The 26,325-nt window shown below is 48.3% G+C and overlaps 1 protein-coding gene across 1 annotated transcript in view; it reads right to left on the minus strand.

The window, feature by feature from the left end:
- The window catches only part of LOC130128626 (potassium voltage-gated channel subfamily KQT member 4), an 82,597-nt gene continuing 56,272 nt past the window's right edge, over positions 1 to 26,325 (minus strand). Inside the window, exons 3-16 of the mRNA XM_056298289.1 lie at positions 24,795 to 24,921; positions 24,495 to 24,670; positions 23,560 to 23,685; positions 23,119 to 23,229; positions 22,925 to 23,020; positions 22,238 to 22,326; positions 18,251 to 18,376; positions 17,752 to 17,772; positions 16,976 to 17,032; positions 14,742 to 14,971; positions 14,084 to 14,183; positions 3,790 to 3,921; positions 908 to 1,046; positions 1 to 290 (exon numbers count right to left, since the gene is read on the minus strand). Of these exons, the coding sequence (XP_056154264.1) occupies positions 87 to 290; positions 908 to 1,046; positions 3,790 to 3,921; positions 14,084 to 14,183; positions 14,742 to 14,971; positions 16,976 to 17,032; positions 17,752 to 17,772; positions 18,251 to 18,376; positions 22,238 to 22,326; positions 22,925 to 23,020; positions 23,119 to 23,229; positions 23,560 to 23,685; positions 24,495 to 24,670; positions 24,795 to 24,921 (1,734 nt within the window). The 3' untranslated portion in view covers positions 1 to 86. The remainder of the gene's footprint in view (positions 291 to 907; positions 1,047 to 3,789; positions 3,922 to 14,083; positions 14,184 to 14,741; positions 14,972 to 16,975; positions 17,033 to 17,751; positions 17,773 to 18,250; positions 18,377 to 22,237; positions 22,327 to 22,924; positions 23,021 to 23,118; positions 23,230 to 23,559; positions 23,686 to 24,494; positions 24,671 to 24,794; positions 24,922 to 26,325) is intronic.

Genomic DNA, 26,325 nt, shown 5'->3' on the forward strand with positions numbered 1-26,325 from the left:
AGGAAGATGTATAGTAGAGGGATTTGTGTGTGTGTGTGTGTGTCTTTGTGTGTGTGTCTAGGTGTCCCAAGCTTTTCTGGCCCCTGTCACTCCAAGTTGCCGCTCTCAGATTGAGAGATGTTGAGCGTGTTGACGGAGGTGAAGAGCTCTCGGTGGTCCGTGGGACTGTGGTAGTCAGACGTCAGGTCTGGCTCCAGCAGGGAGGACAGGGTGAAATGGGAAGAGCCTTTCTTTAGGCACTGGGTGTAGAAGTTGAGCAGGAGGTCCAGCTTGTTCTCTATCGACTGTACCTGGACAAATACACAAACATACTTGAATTTTCAGTGGCTCACGGCAGGGATGACCATTTCCCATGTTATTATGCTACGTATGTTATTTGTATCCTTTTCTTTTCGGTTGATTTCTCAAGTGTGAGTTAAAGGATCATTCTATTTTTAACAAACCGGGTCTCATTTTTGGTGTTTTTGCTATCGTGCATCGGTTGTCGATTGTTTGGATACAGGACCACCGCTGGACTCATCTTTACAATGCAGTCTTACAGGGCAATACAAGGGTCAGATGTGTCAAAAGGTCCAGTTTAACTCGATCGTCTAAACTGTCTAGAGGCACCATTTTTTTTTCTGGTCATTGTTGAAAAGACAGCTTTAAGGCTCGTGTTCAGTTCCCATTCTTAGGCTCTGTCTAGTGTTGGTCCTGTGTCCAAAATCTCCAAAATGAAGCAAGTGAGTAAAATGTCATCCTAACCAATATGTTTAATGGCAAAAACCATGAAAATAAGATGCAGCTTGTAATTAAAAAAAAAATCCTTTAAGTTTACTGTAAGTCTGTGCGGACACAAAGTGACATAACATTTTTTCCCCTTTATATTTAGAGCCCATTAATGCACCGCAAACCAAATCATCGCTACCTGTTTCTCCACCTTAACTACACGTCCCATCATGCTTAGCTCATCCAGTGGGTCCAGTTCTGGAGGTGTCTTCTCTCCCTTCTCCGGGCGTACCTTCTTATCCTGCTGGATGGCCCCTCGCCCAATGATCTGGTCCACACTTTTCACACAAACACAACACAATAAATCACAGAAAGGTGAATCAGTTGATCTGCACTTAATGTTTAGCGGGAGAAACGTTTCATCACTCATCCAAGTGACTTTGTCAGTCTAAACTGACTGCAGGTATCCCCACCCTTATAAACAATACAGTTGCATAATGACCGAAACCAACGAGCGGTTTCATATGAAAATTGGCATGACCATTAACTAGAGTTATAATGGCCATATGTACTATTCACAGAGGATTGGGGAATAATTGCAATCACAGCATTGTAAGATGGTGACAGATGTACTCTTAGCCCCCCCCCCCCCCCCCGGTTCAGGGCTGGTCGTTCTCTCTTCACATAGATGGCCTCTTTGACTCCCTGTTCAAACCAGCGCTACTCCCGATCAAGGATGTGCACATCCTCGTCCTTGAAAGAGTGGCCACTGGCCTGTAGATGGGTGTAGACTGCGGAGTCCTGGCCTGACCCGTTAGCTCTCCTGTGTTGTGCCATCCTTTAGGCCAACGTCTGTTTGGTTTCCCCAATGTACAAGTCATGGCAATCCTCCCAGCACTTAACAGCATACACTATATTGTTCTGTTTGTGCTGGGGGACCCGATCCTTGGGGTGCACCAATTTCTGGCACAGTGTATTTTGGGGTTTGAAAGCAGCTGAGACGTGGTGTTTGGAAAATATGTGTCTCAACTGTTCCAACACTCCCGCTACGTATGGAATTGCCATTGGTTTACACTTGGGCAGCTGTTGTCCTTCTCCTCTCTTCGATTGGCTGGTGCACTGTTTGGGCATCTTCCTGGCTTTGACAAATGCCCAGTTAGGATAACCACACTTAACCAGGGCCTGTTCTGTTTTCACATCCTCCCTGGTGAACTTGATGTGGTTGTTCACCAAGTTAATGTGGTCAGTGAAATGTGGTACGTCCTGAGATTCAATTTTAACCCAGGTGTCAAAGAAGAAGAAATAGTCGTCCACAAATCTGAACCAATGGTTAGGTGGTGTCCCTGGATAGGGCATCAGACCCCTCTTTTCCATTTCTTCCATGCACAAGTTGGCCACTACAGGTGAGACTGGGCAACCCATAGCCCACCCATGCTTCTGCCTATAGTACTGCCCCCTGTATGTGAAGTACGTGGACTGAAGACACAGCTTCAGGAGCAGACACACTTGGTCAGTCTTAAGGGTGGTCCTATTGATAAGGTTGGGGTTGTCCTGTAATTTCATACGGACTACCTCCACTGCTTCATCAACAGGAACACACGTAAAGGGAGACGTAACATCATAAGAGACCGTTGTTTCATCCTCCTCCTTAATGATGTCCCTCATCTTATCCACAACATCCATAGTGATCTGAATGTGATGTTCATTACTGCCTACCAACGGGTTAAGAACAGATGCAAGAAACGTAGAGATGTTGTAGGTCACTGAGTTAATCATACAAACAATAGGCCGTAATGGCACATCCTGTTTATGTTTCTTAGGTAACCCATACAGACTAGGTGTAGCTTCCCCTGAATATAATCTATGGTACAAAATTCTGTCAATAGCATTGTCCTGTTCTAACAGCTTCAGACAATCGCTCACCTTTTTCTTGTAACCACTGCCTGGATCTCATTTCAGGGGCTCATAAGTATTTATGTTGCTAAGTAACATCAATAAAACAGTGCATCTACCTCTGTCCACCGGAAGGATGGTGACGTTATTGTCTTTACTGAGAGTTGTGAGAGCATTCCTCTCGTCTCTGCTGATGTTGGATGGTGGCGCCTTCACATTACTGAGGCAGGCCGAAACTTTGTTCGCCGTTGTGATGTTTCCGGGTCCGCGATGTTGTTTTTAACGGATCGCCGATTCCATGGCTGTGATCAGTTCCGCTATCGGGATTTCCCTCGGCGTGACAGCAAAATTCAGCCCCTTGGCAAAGATGTCTTTCTCCGCCTGGGTGAGTTGTCTGTCGGACAGATTCTTCACCCATTTGTCCACATGGCTGGCATGTGTCTGGCGTCCGTCTCTCTGTGTGCCGATGTCTCTGACATGCAGCAAGTAGGTTGAACTTCTTTTGCTGCCTGGTTTTCAACTTTCCGTGTCGTGTTAAGACGAGCCTTCTCCGTGAACTCAATCACACATTGGACAGTGGCCTCATCTAGACGCAACGTGAGTCTCTGTTGGTTCTGCTCCTCTTTGGCTTTCAAAGCATCGACGGTAAAATTAGTTTGTCTCACCCGTTCGGTCATTCGGCACCTGGCTCTGTGCTTTCTGGAGAATCTGGTTAGCTTGGAGGCCCTTGAGCAAAGATTTCATTTGTAGGGTCTTAGGTGTAATCCCACTCCGACTGCACCTGAGGCGAGACCGAGGTGTGAACCCCGGTCCCCGGTGGGCAACTACATTGACACTAAGCCCATGCTTAGACCGCTGCACCACTGTGGAGGCCAACTGTGTTGTTTATAAGGGTGGGGATACCTGCAGTCAGTTGAGACTGACGAAGTCACTTGGATGAGATAAACGATAAACGTTGTGTCCAGATGAACTGATTCACCTTTCTGGGATTTCCTTACCTGGATTATTGAGCATGCATAAAGACACAGCACAATGAACATAATCAAGATGGAGTCAAGCTACAGGATTTTTTTTTCATCCATCGATCCATTGTTGTGTGTGTGTGTGTGTGTGTGTGTGTGTGTGTGTGTGTGTGTGTGTGTGTGTGTGTGTGTTGAGCCTGGTGGAGGTTGTGAGAGTAAATCTTACCGTGTCTGCAGGCTCTTGATGCGGCCCAGCATGTCCAGGTGTCCAGCGGAGTACTGCTCTATCACGTCCTTCACATCATATGGACGCAGCGTCTCCTTAAACTTCCTCTTGGCCACAAGGAACTTCAGGATCCTTCACAAATAAACACACACACACACACACACACACACACACACACACACACACACACACACACACACACACACACACACCCCACACACACATACACACACCCAAACACAAACACACACACACACACAAACACACACCACAACAGACCCATTGTACCGTTGCAAAAGTTCCTTTTGGGCACCTACTGTATGACCTGCTTATACTCTAGACTGCTTAGATGTAAACCTTTTGAAAAATGCAAGAGCCCAGAAAGCTATCACATAATGTGAGCTTTCACAAGAATAACAAGATTAATTACAGCCGGAGTGACCTTATCGTTCATAAACAGCCCCGTAAAGGGAACTGAGCGGCAGAAGGAGGACCTCCAGAAAGAATTCCCTCCTACTTAACGACTGTGCAACTCGCTAACCCAGATTAATGATGAAATCCACATGGTTATTGTTGCGCTGATGACAACACCCACCGGGGGTCATTTGCTTATCAGTCCTCCACCACTGTGCTGCTTTTTCAGCAGTTAGCACATAACCCCACACACGCGTGCAGAAAAACACACACACACACACCTCTGTCAGAGGGCTCCCCAGTCCCTCCCGGCTTTTCTAAATGACAAGCCGAGTTGGAGGGCCCTGTTACTTGGCAGAGCAGGGCTCATCACCACGCACATCTGATGGGAGGTGGTGGAGGAATGTGGACCCAAGCAGTACTGGACCCAGCAATAACATCACCCTCTACATCTCCAATCGATCTGACTGGATATCACACTGGAGGGAGTGAGACATGTTGGACAAAGTGGCAGAGAGGGCGACTCTGCGCATGTGTGTGTGTGTGTGCGTGTGTGCTTGTGTGTGTGTGTTATCACAAGCGGGAAGAGCCGGCCCAGAGATGCTGGCAACGCAGAAGGCCGGAAACACTGAATGTTAGCTGGATAAAACATACACACTCAAGCTGTCATCCTACCCTGTGATGGATTGCACCTCTAGTCAAGCAGGGAGGGGAGAGAGAGGAGGAGGAGGAGGAAAAAGGAGGTCAAGGAAGGAGAGATTTTTATTACCAGGAAACCCTATCTCTCATATGCAGACGCAGCTCTTAGTATGCTGAGAAATGTCCACTTGCTCCCAGAATGCATACAATCACATACCCACATATATATACACGACATATATGACACATATACATGACATATATGACATATATACACGACATATATGACATATATACATGACATATCACATATACATACCATATATGACATATATACATGACGTATATGGCACATATGACATATGACACATATATGACATATATGATGTATATACATGACATATATGACATATATGACATATCACATATACACAACATATATGAAATATATACATGATGTATATGACATATATATGACATATATACATGACACACGGCACACAGCACCCAGCATGTGCTTACTAGCTCTGTGCGATATGTCAATAAATAGCTTTAATAATATACTAATTTATAATAAATGTCTATCATTCCATATTATGCTCTATTGTTTCTCTGTAGGGCAGCATTTTTCGTCATTTTGAGTAGGTCAGTCTTTTGCACGGATGTCATGAATAAATTACTTTCATTGGCTTTTTACTCGCAAAGCTTTTATTGCACTTACAGTGTAGCTGTCATCAAGTCTCCACCGCTGTCTCTCTCCTCCGCTCCGCCGAGCCCCACCCGCGGTGAAACAGGGTGCAGAGGAGAGGAGACGAGAAGCTAACGCGACCATAAATGACGGCAAGACGCAGTAGACGGTGTTTATTTGTCGTTTACCTAATTCATGTGCTCTCGTTTCATTTCAGCTCAGTGTGAGAGTTTCTACTGCGTTCTGCGGTCATTGATGCTCGCCCTACTATCCTCTGCTCTCTGTGGTTCAGCGAGGGCAGAGGGCTGCCCCTCCACACACACACACACACACACACACACACACACACACACACAAGGTGTGCACACAGACCAGAAACTATTTATTCCATGATTTTACAGAAAATGTGTTATATCGTGATATATATCATTATTGGGAAATGAGATTTTGGTCATATCACACAGCCCTGGTGCTTACTGTGCGTAATACATACATACACTGACAAAAATGTACATATACATAAACACACAATGCACTCACTCTCTCACACACACAGTAATAATAATAATAATAATAATAATAATAATAATAATGGATTACATTCATATAGCGCCTTCACATTGAAGGGGGTAACTCACTTCAACCACCACCAATGTGCAGCACCACCTGGGTGATGCACGGCAGCCATTTTGCACCAGAACGCTCACCACACATCAGCTTGAGGTGGAGAGGGAGGAACCATTGAGCCAGTTACATGGGGGGATGATTAGGTGGCCAGATGGAGAAAGCCAGGGTGGGGATTTTTACAGGACACCGGGGGACTCCCACTCTTTGCGAGAAATGCCATGGGATCTTTAATGACCACAGTGAGTCAGGACCTCGGTTCAACGTCTCATCCGAAGGACCACAACTCCTACAGCACAGTGTCCCCAACACTTGACAGGTTTTCTTTTTAAATTTTAATTAGGACCAGATGGAAGACTGCCTCCTACTGGCCCACTAACACCACTTCCAGCAGCAACTCAGTTTCCCGCAGAGGTCTCCCATCCAAGTACTAGCCAAGCCCACACCTGCTTAGGGTACATGTTAGTATGGCTGCTGGCAGTACAGATGCAGGCACACAGACGCACTCATTATAAACATCCAAACAGAGTTGACACACATATGCACACTCCCAGATTACAGACACACACACACACACACACACACACACACATTATAAACCCCCAAACAGAGTTGACACACATATGCACACTCCCAGATTACAGACACACACACACACACTCATTATAAACACCCAAACAGAGTTGACACACATATGCACACTCCCAGATTAGACACACACACACACACACACACACACACACACACACACACACACACACACACACACACACACACACACACACACACACATTATAAACACCCAAACAGAGTTGACACACACATGCGCACTCCCAGATTACAGACACACACACACACACTCATTATAAACACCCAAACAGAGTTGACACACATATGCACACTCCCAGATTACAGACACACACACACACACACACACACACATTATAAACACCCAAACAGAGTTGACACCTGACACACAACACAGATTACACACACACAAACGTGAGCATGGATCAAGCCAGTGCAGACTTGTGGGAGGGGCCAAATAACTGAACTGACCACGGAAAGAATTGTCACGTTCTGTGGAGCTCGCGCACACTGTAGTCGTACGGTGTCGTGATCGGCGCTGCAGCTTTGTTAGAAAGCCACGTGGAAGAACGAAGTGTAGGTGTGAGAAGAGGAGGAAAAGAGAAAAGGGATGAAGAGGAGAGGAGAGAGGGGGAGAGAGAGCAGGAGAGAGAGAGAGAGAGAAAGAGGGAGGAGAAGTAGTCGTGGTCCACAGCTGGTGCCGTAGCAGCCGTCAGCACACGCCTAGTCTCACACAGCACTCTGTTTCTTGATGACTCCTGCATTTGGGGTATATTTTCAGGCAGTATTTTATTATTTTGCGGGTAGGTGCAGATTTTTTTTTTTCCAGCCAGGGTGGGTCTCAGGTGTGGGTACAAAGAAAGAGGGAGGGTGAACTTGTGATTTGGATCCTCCAAGGATTTTGTCAAAACGCTGACTCTCTTTCTTGCTATGAGAAGTGGATTTCATAATACATGGTCAGACTTAAGAGTGTCCCCCCCCACACACCTCCCAAAAGTAAAATAAATAAATAAACTCTAGAAAATAAAAACTACAGCATTTCTCCAACTGTACAAATATAGCTGGCAGGGGCAAAGCGGAGCTGGCATAGCTAACAGTGAGACGTTATCTCCGCTCCAGGAAAGCTGAGGTGTGCTAACACGTCATGGAAACTGGTGCAGGGATGGAGGTGTCAAGTGGAGTTCAGGATGCTGGGGTGGCTGGCGCTAATATTTTTGTGATTCTGCTATGGCCTGGTTTCATCCATGTGTCTTCTACATAACGTCTGTGCTGACACGTGGCCTGGGGTCTCCTGAGCAGGGCGTGCCATTCGTAAGGGCTGGGCTGATTCTGTACCGGATAAGTGCTAAGTTAACAAAGATGAAAGCAAAACAAAAAACAATTCAGATAATATCATGAAAATTAGGCACCACCTAAACTGCAAGGAAATTACAAAATGTGATGATGATGATGATGATGATGATGATGATGATAGCTAAAGACCAAAGGTTTGGAAATGGCAAAAACGTCTTATTTCTTTCTGTTGCCTACCAACATGGGGATCTCCGGTTCGAATCCCCGTGTTACCGTCGGCTTGGTCGGGCGTCCCTACAGACACAATTGGCTGTGTCTGCGGGTGGGAAGCCGGATGTGGGCATGCTGCACTTGCATACCTGGTCGCTGCACTAGCGCCTCCTCTGGTTGGTTGGGGCACCTGTTCAGGGGAGAGGGGAAACTGGGGGGAATAGCGTGATCCTTCCATGTGCTATGTCCTCCAGGTGAAACTCCACACTGTCAGGTGAAAATAAGAGGCTGGTGACTCCACATGTATCGGAGGAGGCATGTGGTAGTCTGTAGCCCTCCCCGGATCAGCAGAAGGGGTGAAGCAGTGACCGGGACGGCTCGTTCTATAGATGTGGGCAACCGGGACCCCTCCTGGAGCCAGACCTGGGAAGGGAGCTTGCCAGCAAGCGTCTGGTGGCTGGGCCTTGGGGCCCGGTCGGGCCCAGCCCAAAAAAACAACATGGATCCACCACTCATGGGGATGAGCATTGGGGTAGGGTGCAATGCAATAGTGCAATAGTGTGACCCTTCCACACACTACATCCCCCTGGCGAAACTCCTCACTGTCAGGTGAAAAGAAGTGGCTGGTGACTCCACATGTATCGGAAGGAGGCATGAGGCAGTCTGTAGCCCTCCCCGGATCGGCAGAGGGGGTGGAGCAGTGACCCGGATGGCTTGGAAAAGTGGGGTAATTGGCCGGATACAATTGGGGAGAAAGACGGGGGAGGGACAAGTCTTATTTCTGTCTTATAATGTATACAACATTATATTACAATATAAGATGTGTTATCATATAGAAGCTTCATGCTTTGTGCAGCGTGAGATTATTAACAGGGAATGCCACAGAACCAAAAGATACCAGGTCTCTTTGTCTCCCTTTCCTCTTCCTCCTCCTCATCATCTCTCTCCTCTCCCTTTAGCCATCCCTCCACACATAAACAGCACTCTCTACACAGGCAGGCAGCCCGACACTGATAAACCACATGCATCAAAGTCAGGCGTCAGCACCTAGACCTGGTGCAGGAATCTACCTGTGTTTTAAAGTCATCAATTCTGAACCTTGGTGGGACTGTGTGTGTGTGTGTGTGTGTGTGTGTGTGTGTGTGTGTGTGTGTGTGTTACACTATCGCCAAGCACCTGGTGTTTACACACCTGCACCATGTATAGGAACTCCCTCCCGTCTACTGTCTTCTGCACAGAGCAGCTGAGATCAGAGCTGTCTGCTGAGTCAAATGCAAACCACTGAGGGGCTCATACAATCCACTATGAGCGGGATAAAGATATCAAACAATGATTCGTCATACAGCGTCCATGTAAATACAACATAGCCCTGTCTATACAATTATTTCCAACAGTTTCCGAGTGACGAGTGTGTTTGGATGTCACGCTGCAGGCATTGGGGTAGGGTGCAATGCAGGCCGGAAGGGAGGCAAAGGCGGGGACTGGGGCGTGCCGACTTCCGGCATCGCAGGCTGGTCCAGGAGGACCAACTGGGAAGAGACCCCGGGGTAGACCCAGAACTTGCTGGAGGGACTACATGTCCATTCTGGCCTGGGAACACCTTGGGATCCCCCAGGAGGAGCTGGAGGGCGTTGCTGGGGAGAGGGACGTCTGGAGTGCCCTACTTAGCTTGCAGCCGCTGCGACCCGACCCCGGAGAAGTGGCTGATATGAGAGATAAGAGAGATGTGGGCAGCGATAAAAAAAAAAAAATTTTTTTTAAAAAACCTCTCACAATTAATATGAAGATTTTTGTTTGACTCCAAATTCAGATCAAAGCACTGAAGTGTTCAGGCTGGTGTGGGGTTTTTTTTCTTTTTCTTGGATATCAATAAAGTAGGGTGGCACGGTGGCGCAGTGGTTAGCACAGTCGCCTCACAGCAAGAAGGTCCTGGGTTTGAGCCCCGGGGTAGTCCAACCTTGGGGGTCGTCCCAGGTCGTCCTCTGTGTAGAGTTTGCATGTTCTCCCCGTGTCTGTGTGGGTTTCCTCCAGGTGCTCCGGTTTCCTCCCACAGTCCAAAGACATGTAGGCCAGATGAATCGGCCATACTAAATTGTCCCTAGGTGTGAGTGTGTGTGTTGGCCCTGTGATGGCCTGGTGGCCTGTCCAGGGTGTCTCCCCGCCTGTCGCCCAATGACTGCTGGGATAGGCTCCAGCATCCCCGCCACGCTGAGAGCAGGGTAAGCGGTTTGGATAATGGATGGATGGATCAATAAAGTAACCGATTGAGTACTGCAGCCAGCAAAATGAACGAAAACTCGAATCGGGCAAAAACAGGGACAGACCTAAACAAAACTGCCCGAAAGCACCACATGAATCGACAACCTCTGGTAACATGAGAGCAGGGCTTTACATTTCGCATCAGCCGCATCCCTCGGAAATATGATAACATTCATCAAATATGAGGCTTTTGATATGAGCCTCCAGTGCTTCACCTAAAAGCCTCTAAAATGCACCGGCGTACGGTTGGTGCTGAAAGGCCTCGGGGCTGTTTTGAGTGCCCAGTTTGATCACAGCACCACTAAGGTGCTGTTATTCTCTACAGTGCAACCACTCATACAAAACACGCCGTACTTTAGCGTCACGCTAACATGAGGAATGCTGTGAGGACATCGCGCTGACACAGGGGACCAGGAAGTGATTCACTATAATCCACTCATATCAACTCCCCGGAGACCGGCCTGGCCTCTATTCCAGATGTTTGCTGGCAATTGTAGTATTTTTTGCCACCATCAGTGAAAAACTCACCCGTGTGTGTGTGTGTGCATTCTGTGCAACACATTATGTGTAGCCCTATGGGACCTCAACATGGATTAAATACACAGTAAAACCCCAAAGGTTGGTTTTTTGCCCATGCACACGTGTGACAGGTGTGTATAGTTTTGCCAAATCAGCATTTTTCAAATTCGCTCACATGCATGCATCACAAAGACACACATATGTGGGGCAGCGTAGCTCAGGGGGTACAGCGGATCATCTAGTAATCGGAAGGTCGCTGGTTCGATCCCCGGCTTCTGCGGAGAGCATGTTGAAGTGTCCTTGAGCAAGACACTGAACCCTTAACTGCTTCTGATGAGCAGGTTGGCACCTTGCAGCCTCTGCCATCAGTGTATGAATGTATGGGTGAATGTGAGGCGCATACACTATAAAGAGCTTTCAGTGGTCGGTAGACTAGAAAAGCACTATATATGAATGCAGCCCATTTACTATACATACATACATATATATATGCACATGCAAGATGATAAAATTTCTTAGTTTAAATGAAATTTCATGCCCAAGAAATGTTTTTAAAAATATTTTCAAACGCAGTTAAGGTATCAATGCCATACGTGTGTGTGTGACATTCTTGTGTAAGAAGTGAGGCTGTTGTGAAGCGTCTAGTGTGTTGGTGTAGTGTTCTGTGCCTGTCGCGTCTCATTCTCAACCTTCACCGCTGGCTAGCAGAAATGCGAACAGGAGCCGAGCACGTAAGTCTCCCCCCGCCAGTACATAGCCTCTGCAACAGCAAGCCCTATGTAGCGCCTCCTCGTGGCGACACATGGTAACTGGGTTTACCTTGGACCCTGCCTGAACTACAAGGGACTCGGAGGAGGTCTGGCCCCTAGACGTGCGGTACGCAGGCCCACCAGTGTGTGGATATTCCCTGATGCCCACGAGCTAGCCCCCAGCTATGGGTTAAATAGTGCCACTACCTATTGGATACCTCGGGAGAGGACTAGGCTACGGGAGTAAACCCCTACACAACATCAACGTCCACAGCGCTGATGTTTTTTCTTTTTCTTGCCCTTTTGTATCTGTCTGGGTGGGAGAGTACTGCCGGTGTCGTGTGTGGCTGCCGCTTCTCCCTCTCGTAGCCCCCCTTCCCATCCACCCCTGTATGTTTGTGTTATGTTTATCTGCCGCCCAGCTACTGCTGGAATAGGCTCCAGCATCCACGCGACCCTGACAGCAGGATAAGCGGTTAAGATAATGGATGGATTGTTTCACCCCGTTTGTTGTAAAGCGACTTTGAGTGTTAGAAAAGCGTTATATAAGTTTGATTTATTATTATTATTATTATCATTATTATTGTAACTGAAAAGACATCTTTTCTATCATAGGCCCTGTTTAGATCTGGTATTAACATGTGTCTTAGGTGAGCCAATCACAAGTGGACAGCTCTAAGTACAGGTGTAAATGCACCCAATGTGTCCTCGATGCATCTTCAGACCTGGTCACTCAGGCCACATTTGTCCACATCACATTTGAAGTGTAAACATACTTGGGTCCCAGGCTGCATTGAAGGACCGCCTAGTCAACTGACGTCCTCTGCGTAAGCAATAGAAATAATATCCAATAGAAAAAATATCCTGCGTGATTCTGCCGAGCGCAGCTGAACTGTCCGAGGTGACGGACCAAAAGCAAAGGCTGTCTACCTGACATTTGTTTCACCAAAGCTTCCTCTGTGTTTAGTTTGTTTTTGTTTTTTTTTGTTTACCTCGTCTGTAATTTCTGACACACATCAGACCTACAACTGTGGAAGAGCCCCCGCCTGCTTGCACATTCAAGTTCAATGTCAGGTTCAAGTTCACTTGACCACTGCAGCACTGAGCCCAACCCCCTCAAACCCATGGAGATGCATTCCAATGCCAGGTGTGAACTGACGTACTCAGAGCTGCCCACTTGTGACCAGATCACCCAAGACACATATTAAGACTAGGGCTAAACAGGGCCATACACAGCTACAGTATCCACCCAAACATGTGTCATTTCCCACCGCCTTATAACTGCAACAGAACAAATAATGTAACGCTTGAAATCTGCCAAAGATCAGAGGAAGTGACAGTCATTGTTATCAAATTGGCTATGTGCTAAATCAATTGTCATTAATTTAATGCAGTTGTCCTTGTCAAAACTCCACAATATCATGTATCTCTGTACAGTCATACTGTACTGTGATCTTCCATCTGCAGAGTTGGTGTGTGTCTGTGTGTGTGTGTGTGTGTGTGTGCAGGCTACCCTATCACGCTACCTTACACATGACCTGACTGAATAAGCTGGCCTTGCTGAGCAACAAGGTCAAAATGGAGAACTAAGCCTCCCTACAGGAAGGGTCAGTTACCTCAAGGCTCCTAAGTGGACGTTTCTACCCAGTCAGCTGAAACTGCACACGGCAGTGCCTAAACGGAGGAGCAGCGTGTTCATCTAACTGTGGTCACTTAATGTAGGGCGTAGATGCTATAGTAAGTGCCTGTGCTACGGATACACATGCAAGAGGCATTTGTCCGTGCAAGGGTGGCGTGCAACGTCACTCGGGCAAACCAGCCTGACCCTATCAGTGAGCGGCAGCAGGAGAACTTTAGCCTGCACCTGACAGGCTGCAACGTGCTGCCAGGTGAAGCCAGGCTGTGATCTGTCTAACACAGTTTGGATGGGGGGGGGTGAGTTACAAGAGATGCCAGATCCCTGTGTGAAAACCAGGACAAGGCAGATCTCAGGGACCAAAGCAGTTTGATGCAATTCCCTAAAACAAGGCCCTGACAGACTAGAGAGGAAAGGCTGTGAATATGAAGCGTGGTCTTGTGCATCGCAAAGAGCGAAAGCTTTCAGTGCACAGGACCCGTGTTTCATGTTTCCCCCTCTATTCTCCTTTCACTTTCTTTTTTCACAGTCCTCTCTAATAAGACAATCTGGGAGGATGAATAAGAGAGGGCACTGGGTGAAAAATTGCACATTCAGCATTCATTCATGTAACAAAAAGTAGGAGGACTGCAGATGTAAGCACACTGCTAAAATCCCATCTATGACAGGGCTCACCTGACAGCCCGTATGAGTGTCTTCACGGCGGGGATGACCTCCTCCATGGCCACATCACAATATGGTTTGTCTTCCACGCTGTCCTCCCCTACCCCCTCCACTGCAACAAGGAGGACAGAAGACAAGCAGAAATTTTATAATGGTCCTTAAAAATCTGTGAATGGTGTGTGTCCCCCCTCCCCCCTTTTTTTCCTCCCAATTGTACTTGGCCAATTACCCCACTCTTCCGAGCCATCCCAGTCACTGCTCCACCCCCTCTGCTGATCCGGGGAGGGCTGCAGACTACACATGCCTGCAGACTACCACATACCTCCTCTGATACATGTGGAGTCACCAGCCGCTTCTTTTCACCTGACAGTGAGGAGTTTCGCCAGGGGGACGTAGCGCGTGGGAGGGTCATGCTATTCCCCCCCAGTTCCCCCTCCCCCCTGAACAGGTGCCCTGACCGACCAAAGGAGGCAATAGTGCAGTGACCAGGACACATACCCACATCCGGCTTCCCACCTGCAGACATGGCCAATTGTGTCTGTAGGGACGCCCGACCAAGCCAGAGGCAATGCGGGGATTCGAACCAGCGATCCCCATGTTGGTAGACAACAGAATAGACCGCCAAACCACCCAGACACCTTGTGTGTGTTTTGTTTTTAATGTTACCCACCATCAGCAGGCGGACGTGGCTTGAGGCGAAGGGATGTGCGGAAGCGGGTGCGGTCATTGAAGCTCCAGCTCTTCTGGACCTTCCCCGGGCTGGTGGCCTCCGGCACATTCTCCTGGGTGGGAGAATGACGGACGCTTGACCCGGGTGGCAGCGGAGACGCCTTGCTCCGGATGGTTTGTGACGAACGGGAATTGTTCATCCGGATCCGATCCCGGAATCCCATTTTACTGCTGACAGCGGGGATAAATTAGTCAAACTTCTGTCCCCCGACTCCTTGTACATGGGATCCTGAAGGCCTGTGTGTTTTTCCTCATTGACAGTGAGGGCCATGCCATTGACCGCAACGGAAAACTATGCTGCGTTAATTAACTTGGGGGCTTTGCAAAGTAGCAAGGGCGCAACCTGTGCTTGTTAGAGAAGAGGTTGTTAGTAAGGATACGGTAACACACAACACATGGCCACTGACTTTCGTGACAGTCACTGACGCACAAAGACTCCGACCAACAAAAACAAGGACGGAAACAGACACGGACATTTGTCTCATAAATGAAGGACAGACGAGCTGACATATCCCTGAGGGAGTCTGACCATGGAGACCGCACCGCTAAATACTGAGTGTGCCCTGAGGATTTGCTTATTTTATGTGCCTGATTCAGCAAAATCTGATTGAAACCTGATTCAAGAGGTACAGTAGTGCTGCGAAGGCGGAAAAAAATTCACCCTACCACCAGAACAAAGACACGCCTCAGTTATTCCTGCAATAGTACAATAGCATTACACCTCAAACCCGCAATGGAAGCACATGCAAAGGTGTCTGATTTGGTCAACTAGTCCACTCTTTCAGCCACAACCTGAGGCAAGCTTAACATGAAGCTAACTGGTGACCATTCCTGACTCCTGACACTGATGTTATGGTGGGCTTCACTCCCTCACTATGGCCACTAACATGTTACATACCGTCACCGGTCCTCCAGGCAAGTCAAGCATCATGCACCAAAGAGCAACTAAAGGCTCGCTGTTGTTCACTCCCACGTTTTTCCGATGATATACTCCATCCTGTGTGTGCGTGTGTATGCTAGCCGGCTATTTAAATTAAAATTTAAATAGTTGCCGGGCATTAGCGGAAGCAGCATTTCATACGAGCAAGCTGAAATGCTCAGGTAGACCGAAGTAAACGGGGGGGGGGGTGTGCTAAACTGTTGCATGCCGAGGAAAATAAAGGATTTGGGCGCATGCGGGTTAGCAAATTTGACTGAGTCTTTCAAAATCATGCACAGAACATTTCAGCAGACCTTTGTAGGGCAACCATACAGTAAATGTCTGCTTTGTGGGGGAAGGAGGAGCTAACCAACAGGAATGCATACTGAATCATTTAAACCCTCTTCTCAAAAAGAGGTCAGAAAACAACCAGCCAGTGGATTTGAACATAATGAAATGTCAAGGTTACTGCGGACTTCGAGGTCAAATCTGCACCGATTTCATCATATACATTTGATGAATTGACATGTTGGAAGAAAGACATGCACACGTCATGATAGCAGAAGGTTATCATGACCTCATCGATAGACTTTTCCCCCTTTTCTCCCCAATTGTACTTCGCCAATTACACTATTTTCCGAGCCGTCCCGGTCGCTGCTCCACCCCTTCTGCTGATCCGAGGAGGGCTGCAGACTACCACGTGCCTCCTCCGATAGATGTGGAGTCGCCAGCCGCTTCTTTTCACCTGACAGTGAGGAGTTTCGCCAGGGGGACGTAGCACATGGGAGGCTCACGCTATCCCCCGAACAGGCACCCTGACCGACCAGAGGAAGCACTAGTGCAGCGCGACCAGGACACATACCCACATCCGGCTTCCCACCCACAGACACAGCCAATTGTGTCTGTAGGGATGCCCGACCAAGCCGAAGGTAACACGGGGATTCGAACCGGCGACCCCATGTTGGTAGGCAACAGAATAGACGGCTACGCCACCTGGACGCCCCTGACCTTTTTCTCTTTTACCACAATAAATGTCATGCAGGACCATATTCATAATATTAATATTCCATCACAAATCCATTCGCTGGCGGGGCTTTAAAGACATTCAGTATGCGAGCGCACTGGTCCAGGAGACCCGGAGTTTGTCAGGCAAGGCGTGTAGTAAGCGTGTGTGTGCTACGGGAGGGGAGGTGAATGTGTTATCGGTGCATGGCGTTCTGGGCGTGCCCCGTGCACAGGCTTGTCGCCGTGGATACCTCTGCTTGCGGCCAGCGTGAATCCGGAAGAGACCCCGCTTTTTAGAAAGGAGTTGACTGGGGAGACACATAAGGCAGAGGGGTAAAGGGTGAGGGGAAGAGTCAAGTGAGGGAGAGGGGGGTGAGGGAGAGTGAAAAAAGGGGGGTGCCCAGCCTTGGGGCACATTGTGAACCAGTGAAGATAAAAAGTAGCAAAATTTAGGGGCTGGCGAGGGCGGTTGGAGTTGGAGGGGTGGGGTGGGGTGTTTAAAGAAATGAGAGAATGGGGGTGCAATTGTGGAGTAATGCAGTGTGGCATCTCAATAGTCCAAAGAGTCCCCTTTCTCCCCTCCATAGCTGGTTTCCTTGACTAAACACAGAGCAAAAGCTGCACTTTGACAGGTAAGTACACACCCATGGAGGAGCGAGGAGCAGGGGGGTTGGACTGATATGTTAGTGGGTCCATGCAAACAAAACGGGTCAGTTTCACCTGAGTATATCCATCAAATCACCCATTAGTCCTCACAGTACCCGAGCAGCTCCTTAGAAATAAACATATCGCTTACTCGGGGATGGTAATGTTGGTTTTCTCGCCTACAGTCATGCATGCAGTGCCTTCACACCAACAAATAAATGATACCCCTGCAAAATAAACTGCACATTTCCTTGAGACTACGGCATTAACTAGGTTGGTGAGCTGCAAAGGTTATACTGAGTCTAAAGCAGAAAATCGGTCCTAACACCGAGCCCCCCCCCGAGACAACAGACACAGCAGCTCATGACTTGGAAGAACAAACCTGCACGGGACTTCTGCCTTCCTGAGAAACAGATGGGAGATGCGGGGATGGCGTGGAAAAGTGATGCCAGAAACAGGGGGAAAGAGGAGAGGAGGGAGAGAGGGAGGAAACAGATGAGTGAATAAGAAGGGACGATGGAAGTGGCGCAAGAATAACATCGGCAGACGCGGACGGCGGACGGAGAGGCGGGAAAAGCACATTGCATGGCACAAACGGATTAGATCAGCATTTAGTAACAAGTGGTTAGATACGCAACGCATCCACGGCACACATACAGAACAAGGAGCAGCTAAGAATGAGGGTTTATATTTTTGTGTAACTACAGCCCATATGTCTTTTTGCATGACACTCGTGTCTGTCTCGTGTGTTGCATTGATTATGGCTTAGTAAATGTATGTATGCGTCGGCGTGGGAGTACACAGACTTTCAGCCACCCGTATGGATGTCCTGCAATGTTGGTAGAGGTTGAGTGGTGGTGGCGGGGAGGGGGGGGGCATACCTGTCCCCCGAAAGGTAGGGGGAGCTGTAGGGCCGCAGCCCAGACAGCAACATGTGGTAGGAGTTGTGGAGAACCTTCTTGGCGCTACGCTGCCGCTGAAGATGACTGAACAGTAGCGTCAGTTCTCTGACACCCACATGCAAAAGTAAAACAAAAACATGACAAATGTAAAAAAAAGGATAAAAAATCATAAAAAGGAGGCCAAATTAATAGTATACATGTTTAAAAGCAGGGGAATACTGATGGAGAATGAGATGAACCTGAAGTGTGAGGAATCAAGACAGAGATATGTCCGAAACTTGTCTTTGCTCACGATGCAAAATGAAGAGCAAAGAAAGACGTTTGTTTCTTTTCAAACTTCTCACATTCCCCTCCTTTTAAGCAAACAAAATTAGTCAAATTAATACATAAAAGTAACATCAAAAAATAAAAAACCCAGGGGTTTTGGGGGAGGTTTGGATTTCATGAAATGTTGAGGTAAACAGTGGTGGCACTGGCACATTGTGGGCCCGGGGCTCAATACAACTGCAAGGAGAACTTGACTTAGAAGCGATGAGAAAACCCTGGGTTCGAATTACAGGGGCGCTAATGGGCGCTCCCCCCTCCCCCCCATGCATGGATAAATACACTTGCTAGCCCTTGGATAACAGGTTGGACCCTTTAGTCGAATGGTTAATGTAGTTACCTTTGGTGCGGGAGACCCGCGTTCGTGTCCCGGCTGCGGCAGTTCCCAGGCTGCCCCCTGAATTCACTACGCTATTTAGGGGGAGCTCTGAAACATTGCCCATTTTTGTGTCACATGTTATACATTTTTATTTTTCTGTACATTAATGTCCCTGAAATGAATAATAATAGTAAAAATATGCGAATGTTGTGTTTATTTGCTCATTATATTTCAATTTCTGAACATTTGTTGCCGCTTTGATAAATATAATGCTGTGTCTATTCCTGCTGTGGCCATCCATGCATGGCGGCGCACTCAAATCACTACGTTTCCGGCCGCTCTGATGGCCAAGCGGAATAAACCGCCGTTCTTGCAATCCGCTCATCACGTGGCTGGGAGTTTCATATCCAAGACTCGCCGTAACCGGTCACGGCCAGAGCGTCCACGTGGTAAGGCATTCATTAGGCCACCCTTACCCGAGGGATAGTGGGTGTAGATCGGTGTAGTGTTCGGGGACTCGTTGTTCTCCAGCGACCCCTCTGGCCCATCCGGGCGCCTGCAGCTAAGCAACCGAAAGCATTTTCCCTACGTCTCCTTCGCGGTGTGAAGGCAATGCAATCCATGTGAGGCTTCAGCGTGTAAAATAGGGAGAGCAGCCGACACGAGTTTGAAGGAAGCTGGTGTTACGCCTATCTCCTTCCTGTGGAAACGTGAGCCAGGGGAGTTATTCGACAAGAGTTCTGGCCATATGACATTGGGTTAATCGGGCGGGATAAGGGGAAAAACTAGAAATAAATTTAAAAAAGAAAAAAATCACTACGTTTCCATCACCACTTTAACTTTTCTTCACTGAGTTGGCTAGCTAACATGTTTCCCTGTGGTCGCTTCCCTTTTTTTTTGGGTGGGGGGTGGGGGTTTCTCCCTTTTTCTCTGCAATTGTATCTGGCCACTCTTCCGAGCTGTCCCGGTTGCTGCTCTACACCCTCTGCTGATCCGGGCAGGGCTACAGATTACCACGTCTCCTCCAATACATGTGGAGTCGCCAGACACTTCTTTTCACCTGACAGTGAGGAGTTTCGCCAGGGGCCATAGCGCGTAGGAGGATCACACTATTCCCCCCAGTTCCCCCTCCCCCCCGAACACGTGCATCGACCGACCAGAGGCGCTACTGCAGTGACCAGGACACATACCCACATCAATCTTCCCAGCTGCAGACACGGCCACATGTCTGCAGGGACGCCCGACCAAGCTGGAGGTAACATGGGGATTTGATCCGATGAGCCCTGTGTTGGCAGGCAACGGAATAGACCGCCACACTACTCGGACACCCAGGGAATTACTTGCTTGAGCTGTGTGTTTGTCAGGACTGGCCCTAGTCCTAGTTACTATTGACTTTTTTTTTGTGTTATGATTGTCATGTGATTCTGTTCTCTAACTGCGATGCAAATGGTCTACTCTGTTTTTCCCACGTGGACTATGCGTCGCAGATTGTAGTCACTCACTCACTCATGGATGACCTGAGAGGGACTAAATGCGCGCTCATTAGTCTTTGATATATTAACTACATACATTTCAAAATTCCTCGGAATAATAATAATCTAAGTGAAACTCTTCCATTTTATTAAATGTATCAGTCCACACCGTGCCGTGGGTGTCCTTTGGTATCTGGCACCAAGATGTCAGCAGCAGATCCTTTAAGTCCTGCAAGTTGCGAGGTGGGGCCTCCGTGGATCGGACTTGTTTTTCCAGCACATCCCACAGATGCTCGGTCTGATTGAGATCTGAGGAAATTGGAGGCCAAGGCAACACCTTGAAATCTTTTTCATGTTCCTCAAACCATTCCTGAACAATTTTTGCAGTGTGGCAGGGTGCACTATCCTGCTGAAAGAGGCCACTGCCATCAGGGAATACCATGGATTCATGGCAATTCCCATGTTATTCATGGGAATTGCCATGAAGGGGTGTAGTTGGTATGAAACAATGTTTAGGTGGGTGGAACGTGTTAAAGTAACATCCACATAAATGCCAGGATCCAAGGTTTCCCTGCAGAACATTGCCCAGAGCATCACATTGTGTCTGCTGGCTTGCCTTTGTCCCATAGTGCATCCTGGTGCCACCTTTTCCCCAGGAAAACAACGCACACACACCTGGCAAGCCACATGATGTAATAGAAAACGTGATTCATCAGATCAGGCCACCTTCTTCCATTGCTCCATGGTCCAGTTCTAATGCTCATGTGCCCATTGTAGGTGCTTTCGGCGGTGGACAAGGGTCATCATGGGAACTCTGACCAGTCTGCAGCCCCATATGCAGCAAGATGTGATGCACTGTGTCCTGACACCTGTCTATCATAACCTGCATTAACTTTTTCAGCAATTTGAGCTACAGTAGCTCTTCTGTGGGATCGGACCAGACGGGCTAGCCTTCGCTCCCTACACACATCAGTGAGCCTTGGTCGCCCATGACCCTATTGCCGGTTCACCGGTTGTCCTTCCTTGGACCACTTTTGGTAGGTACTGACCACTGCTTACTGGGAACAACCCACAAGACCTGCCGTTTTGGAGATGCTCTGACCCAGCCATCCAGCCAACACATTAATGCCCTTGTCAAAGTCGCTCACATCCTTACGCTTGCCCATTTTGTCCTGCTTCCAACACATCAACTTCAAGAACCGACTGTTCACTGGCTGCCTGATACATCCCACCCCTTGACAGGTGCCATTGTAGCGTGGATTGTTTTTCTGCCTCTTAGTGTTTCCTGCATGGCTAGATTTTCTCTGGATGAAGTGAAATATTATTGACAGTATTAACTGTAGGATGTAGTAACAGTAGAATGTTTATCGCAGTGACCCTGCAATCGACCGCGCACGTCCATGTATGCGAATGCATGTGACATACGCAGTACTGTACCAGAAAATAGGGCTCCCCTGAAAGCCACTGTGTAATTTGAACCCTGAAAACCCCACCACTGATTCAATCCACCAGCGCCACCACTGCATGAATAAAGCCGATTGGGGATTGGGGTGATAATTTTCCCATGGCATTGATATTTTGTATGTCTGTACATATGGATGTGGGCAATATATTTTAGCATTTCATCAGCAAGCAGAGATTACACTATTTCACTATGTGCCCTCTGGGAGATTTTTTTTACCCCGAGTCTTGAATGTCAGCTGGCCTCCACTCTCACTTGGAAAACATCAGCTTTGTTTATTTCATAAACAAGGACAAACCAACTGTTATGGCACATATGACATGTGACTGGCTTCACAAGTCCACACCAATGTCAAATGCAGAGGACTGGAGACAGACAGGACAGCTTACCTGAAGGAAGGCAACATGCTGTCATAGAAATACCATGTAGCCGTGAGATAGGAGTGCTGGGCATCTGTAGAGTAGAGACGCCACGCAGCCTGAAAACACACACACACACACACACACACACACACACACACACACACACACACACACACACACACACACACACACACACACAAATACTGAGTTGAACGAGTACTTCTTTTTTCCCCCTTGGCCAATTACCCCACTCTTCCGAGCCATCCTGGTCGCTGTTCCACCCCCTCTGCCGATCCGGGCAGGGCTGCAGACTACCACATGCCTCCTCCGATTTCCCCTGACAGTGAGGAGTTTCGCCAGGGGGACATAGCGCATGGGAGGATCGCGCTATTCCCCCCAGATCCCCCTCCCCCCTGAACAAGTGCCCCGATTGACTAGAGGAGGCGCTAGTGCAGCGACCAGGACACATACCCACACCCAGCTTCCCACCCGCAGACACGGCCAACTGTGTCCGTAGGGACGCCTGACCAAGCTGGAGGTAACACGGGGATCAAACCAGCAATCCCCATGTTGGTAGACAATGGAATAGACCACTACGCTACCCAGATGCCCCAAAAGAGCACATTACTTTAATGTGCTGAATCCTGGAAGTGAAATTACAAAATATCACTGCAAAACTTCTTTCTCTGTCTCTCTTTCTCTCTCCCTCGTCACCTGAATCAAATTGGCGGCCGGCGTCCTCCTCTTCTCAAAGTGCTTCTGCCTGTGCTGTTCCTGAACCTTCAGGGCAAAACCTGACCCCAGAATGCCCTGAAGGAGAGGTCAAAGGTCACACCAAGGCAGCAGGGCAACCATTGACTGGCAACGGGGTGAACTGAAAGGGGTATAAACAAATAGGCAAGGCTTACGGCAGGCAGGGCGAAGAAAGATACGCCTAGGAGAGCAAAGCCAGCTGCCAGGAGCCGCCCCTGCCAGGTACGAGGAGTCTTATCACCGTAGCCGATGGTGGTCAAAGTAATCTGGATGTGCGAGTATAAAGAAGCCAAAAACAAAAAAAAAAGCACGCAGGCACACGCAGATACCCCCATCCAAACCCACACACACACACACACACACACACACACACACACACCATATCAGAAGTCAGTGCTACAGATATGTTAAGACACAGCCTGCATTCTCACAGCACACATTTATTTTCTCTATGAAAATATCTGCCACGTCTTGAGTATGCATACACACAAACATAGTGTGGTTGCTGTGGTCTGTGGTCCTCTGGTCTAGGAATACTTTCCCAGTATATGTATATATAAACACAGATCTATGTATATTGATTTTGCAATACTCACGGTCCCCCACCAGAGGGAGTCTGCATAAGTGTAGAAGTCCGAGTTTATGTCCTTCTCTGCCAGGTAGACCAAGAAGGAGGCAAAGATCAGCACCAGGAAGCCTATGTACCAGGCTGTAATCAGCTCCTGATGGACCCAATGGGGCAGAGAGAGGAAGAGAGCGAGAGAGAGAGAGAGAGATCACATATCAATCACTCCTGCCAAGCAGCGGCAGCATAAGCAGCAACCTCATCATCATAATCACTGCTATCATTACCGTATCCCCTATCATCATTACTGGTTAGATTCACATCATCATCATATTTGTCCACCGGTTTAACTTGGCTGCAGAGTGGACTGCTTAGACTGGGACACAGCTGATGCATCAATTCATCATCTTCATCTCAGTCAACATCATTACGGCGCCTCACGGATGGCCAGTGGGCGTCAGGTGTTGCGGTCAGCAGAAATACCTGATTGCCTAACTACCAATAACTAATGGCCCCAAACAGAAGAGTCAGAGGGGGGTTTGGTGTGGGAGGTTAGTGGCTGTAACCCAGTTATGAATGGTCAGCAGTAGACTCAGCAGTTTCTCTGTATGTGGGTCAGGAGTGAAAACTCTTCTTTTTTTTTTTGTCCTGAGTGGTTGATCATCATGATGACCGCTGCCATTTCTACTCTATACTTCCTCTACCTGCTCATTGTTCCTCATGTCATCCACGACTCTTTACGGCTCCATTTTATTGTCATTGACACATTCCTGACCTTGATGTGTAGGTTAATTACAAATGCCAACGACCTTTAACTATAAATGTGGATATGAAAAAAAAAAAAAACAGAGTTGAAGAGGGTTAGGAAGAGACACAGGCAGAAAGAATGCAGTAGAGAAAGAGGAGGCGAGAGAACAAGAGATACCACAGATCCAGTGCGGTCTTTCATCGATGTCCTGTTCCCACCTTGCTGTGAGCATAGACCACCGAGCCCAGAAGTTTCCAGGTGCCTCCTCGCCGGTCCATGCGAACCATGCGCAGGATCTGCAGGAAGCGCATGCTGCGCAGGGCCGAGGTGGCGAAGATGTTGCCCTGTGTGCCCGCAGCGATCACCGCCAGTGATGCCACAAATACTATGAAATCTATGGAGAGGGGCGGACAGAGACCAGCAAGCAAATTACTTAGACCCAAAGAACAAAAGAAATTATAGAGGTGATTTTTTTTTGTGGTTTTCTCACACACACACACACACACACACATGCTAACCTATAACACAGAAGGGCTTCCTGGCGAATCGTAGCCTCCCTTGCCACCCCCGATATCGGCAGCAGCAGCCAGCTGCCCAGATCCTGGTGAAGTACTCCATCCCAAACACCACAATCATCACAAACTCCTATACAACACACACACACACACACACACACACACACACACACATACACACAAAGGTCAGTGGCACGCACAGGTCAAAGGGCACTGAGGGGTTCCAAAGTAGACGATTTAACCTGACACAAGACCCCACTTAAAATAACAAGTGGTAAGACAGAAAGGAGCAGATGACATTTTATTCTGTCATTGTCACAGACCGGAGTGTAATTTAATCCACCTGACCGACAAAAGCGCTGAAAAATATATCATAGCAATGGATTACATGTATATAACGCTTTATCTAGACACCCAAGGCGCTTCACAGTGAAGGGGGTAACTCACTTCAACCACCATCAATGTGCATCACCCAGTTGGGTGCTGCACAGCAGCCATTTTGCACCAGAACGCTCACCACACACCAGCCTGAGGTGGAGAGGAGGAATCATTGAGCCAATTACACGGGGGGAAGATTTTTATTTTTTAAGTTTGCCCATCGATCAGGTCTACCACTGTTTACCTGCGCTTCACTGAATTTCTTCACTTTGACACAGGGGGTGATTAGGTGGCCAGATGGAGAGAGCCAGGTTGGGAATTTTGCCAGGACACCGGGGGACCCCCTACTCTTTGCAATAAGTGCCATGGGATCTTTAATGACCACAGTGAGTCAGGACCTCGGTTTAACGTCTCATCCGAAGGACGCCATCTCCTACAGCACAGTGTCCCTGTCACTGTACTGGGGCTCTTTTTTTTTAGGAAAAGAAGGAAGACTGCCCCCTACATCAGCTCTGTTTTCCTGGGAGGTCTCCCATCCAAGTACTAGCCAAGCCCACAACTGCTTAGCTTCCGTCATTCGGCAGAGCCAGGGTACATGTTGGTATGGCTGCTGGCAATATAATATAAGGAATAGAGCACCCCACGTCCAGGTCATACAGCGGTCTATTCTGTTGCCTACCAACATGGGGATTGCCGGTTTGAATCCCCGTGTTGCCTCCGGCTTGTTCAGGCATCCCTACAGACACAACTGTCTGTGGGTGGGAAGCTGGATGTGGGTATGTGTCCTGGTCGCTGCACTAGTGCCTCCTCTGGTCGGTCAGGGCACCTGTTCAGGGGGGAGGGGAAACTTGGAGGAAAAGTGTGACCCTCCCATGTGCTACGTTGCCCCGGCGAAACTCCTCACTGTCAGGTGAAAAGAAGCAGCTGGCGACTCCACATGTATCGGAGGAGGCACGTGGTAGTCTGCAGCCCTCTCTGGATCAGCAGAGGGGGTGGAGCAGCAACCGGGGACGGCTCGGAAGAGTGGGGTAATTGGCCGGGTGCAATTGAGGAGAAAAGGGGAGGGGGTAAAAAAAAGAATAGAGCGCTCTCATCACAGGTGGAGTTTACAGAAAAACTGAACAAGTTCTCCTGTCTGCGTGATGTACCACCATTT

Source organism: Lampris incognitus, chromosome 18 (assembly GCF_029633865.1).
Source record: "Lampris incognitus isolate fLamInc1 chromosome 18, fLamInc1.hap2, whole genome shotgun sequence".
Taxonomy (NCBI): Eukaryota; Metazoa; Chordata; class Actinopteri; order Lampriformes; family Lampridae; genus Lampris; species Lampris incognitus.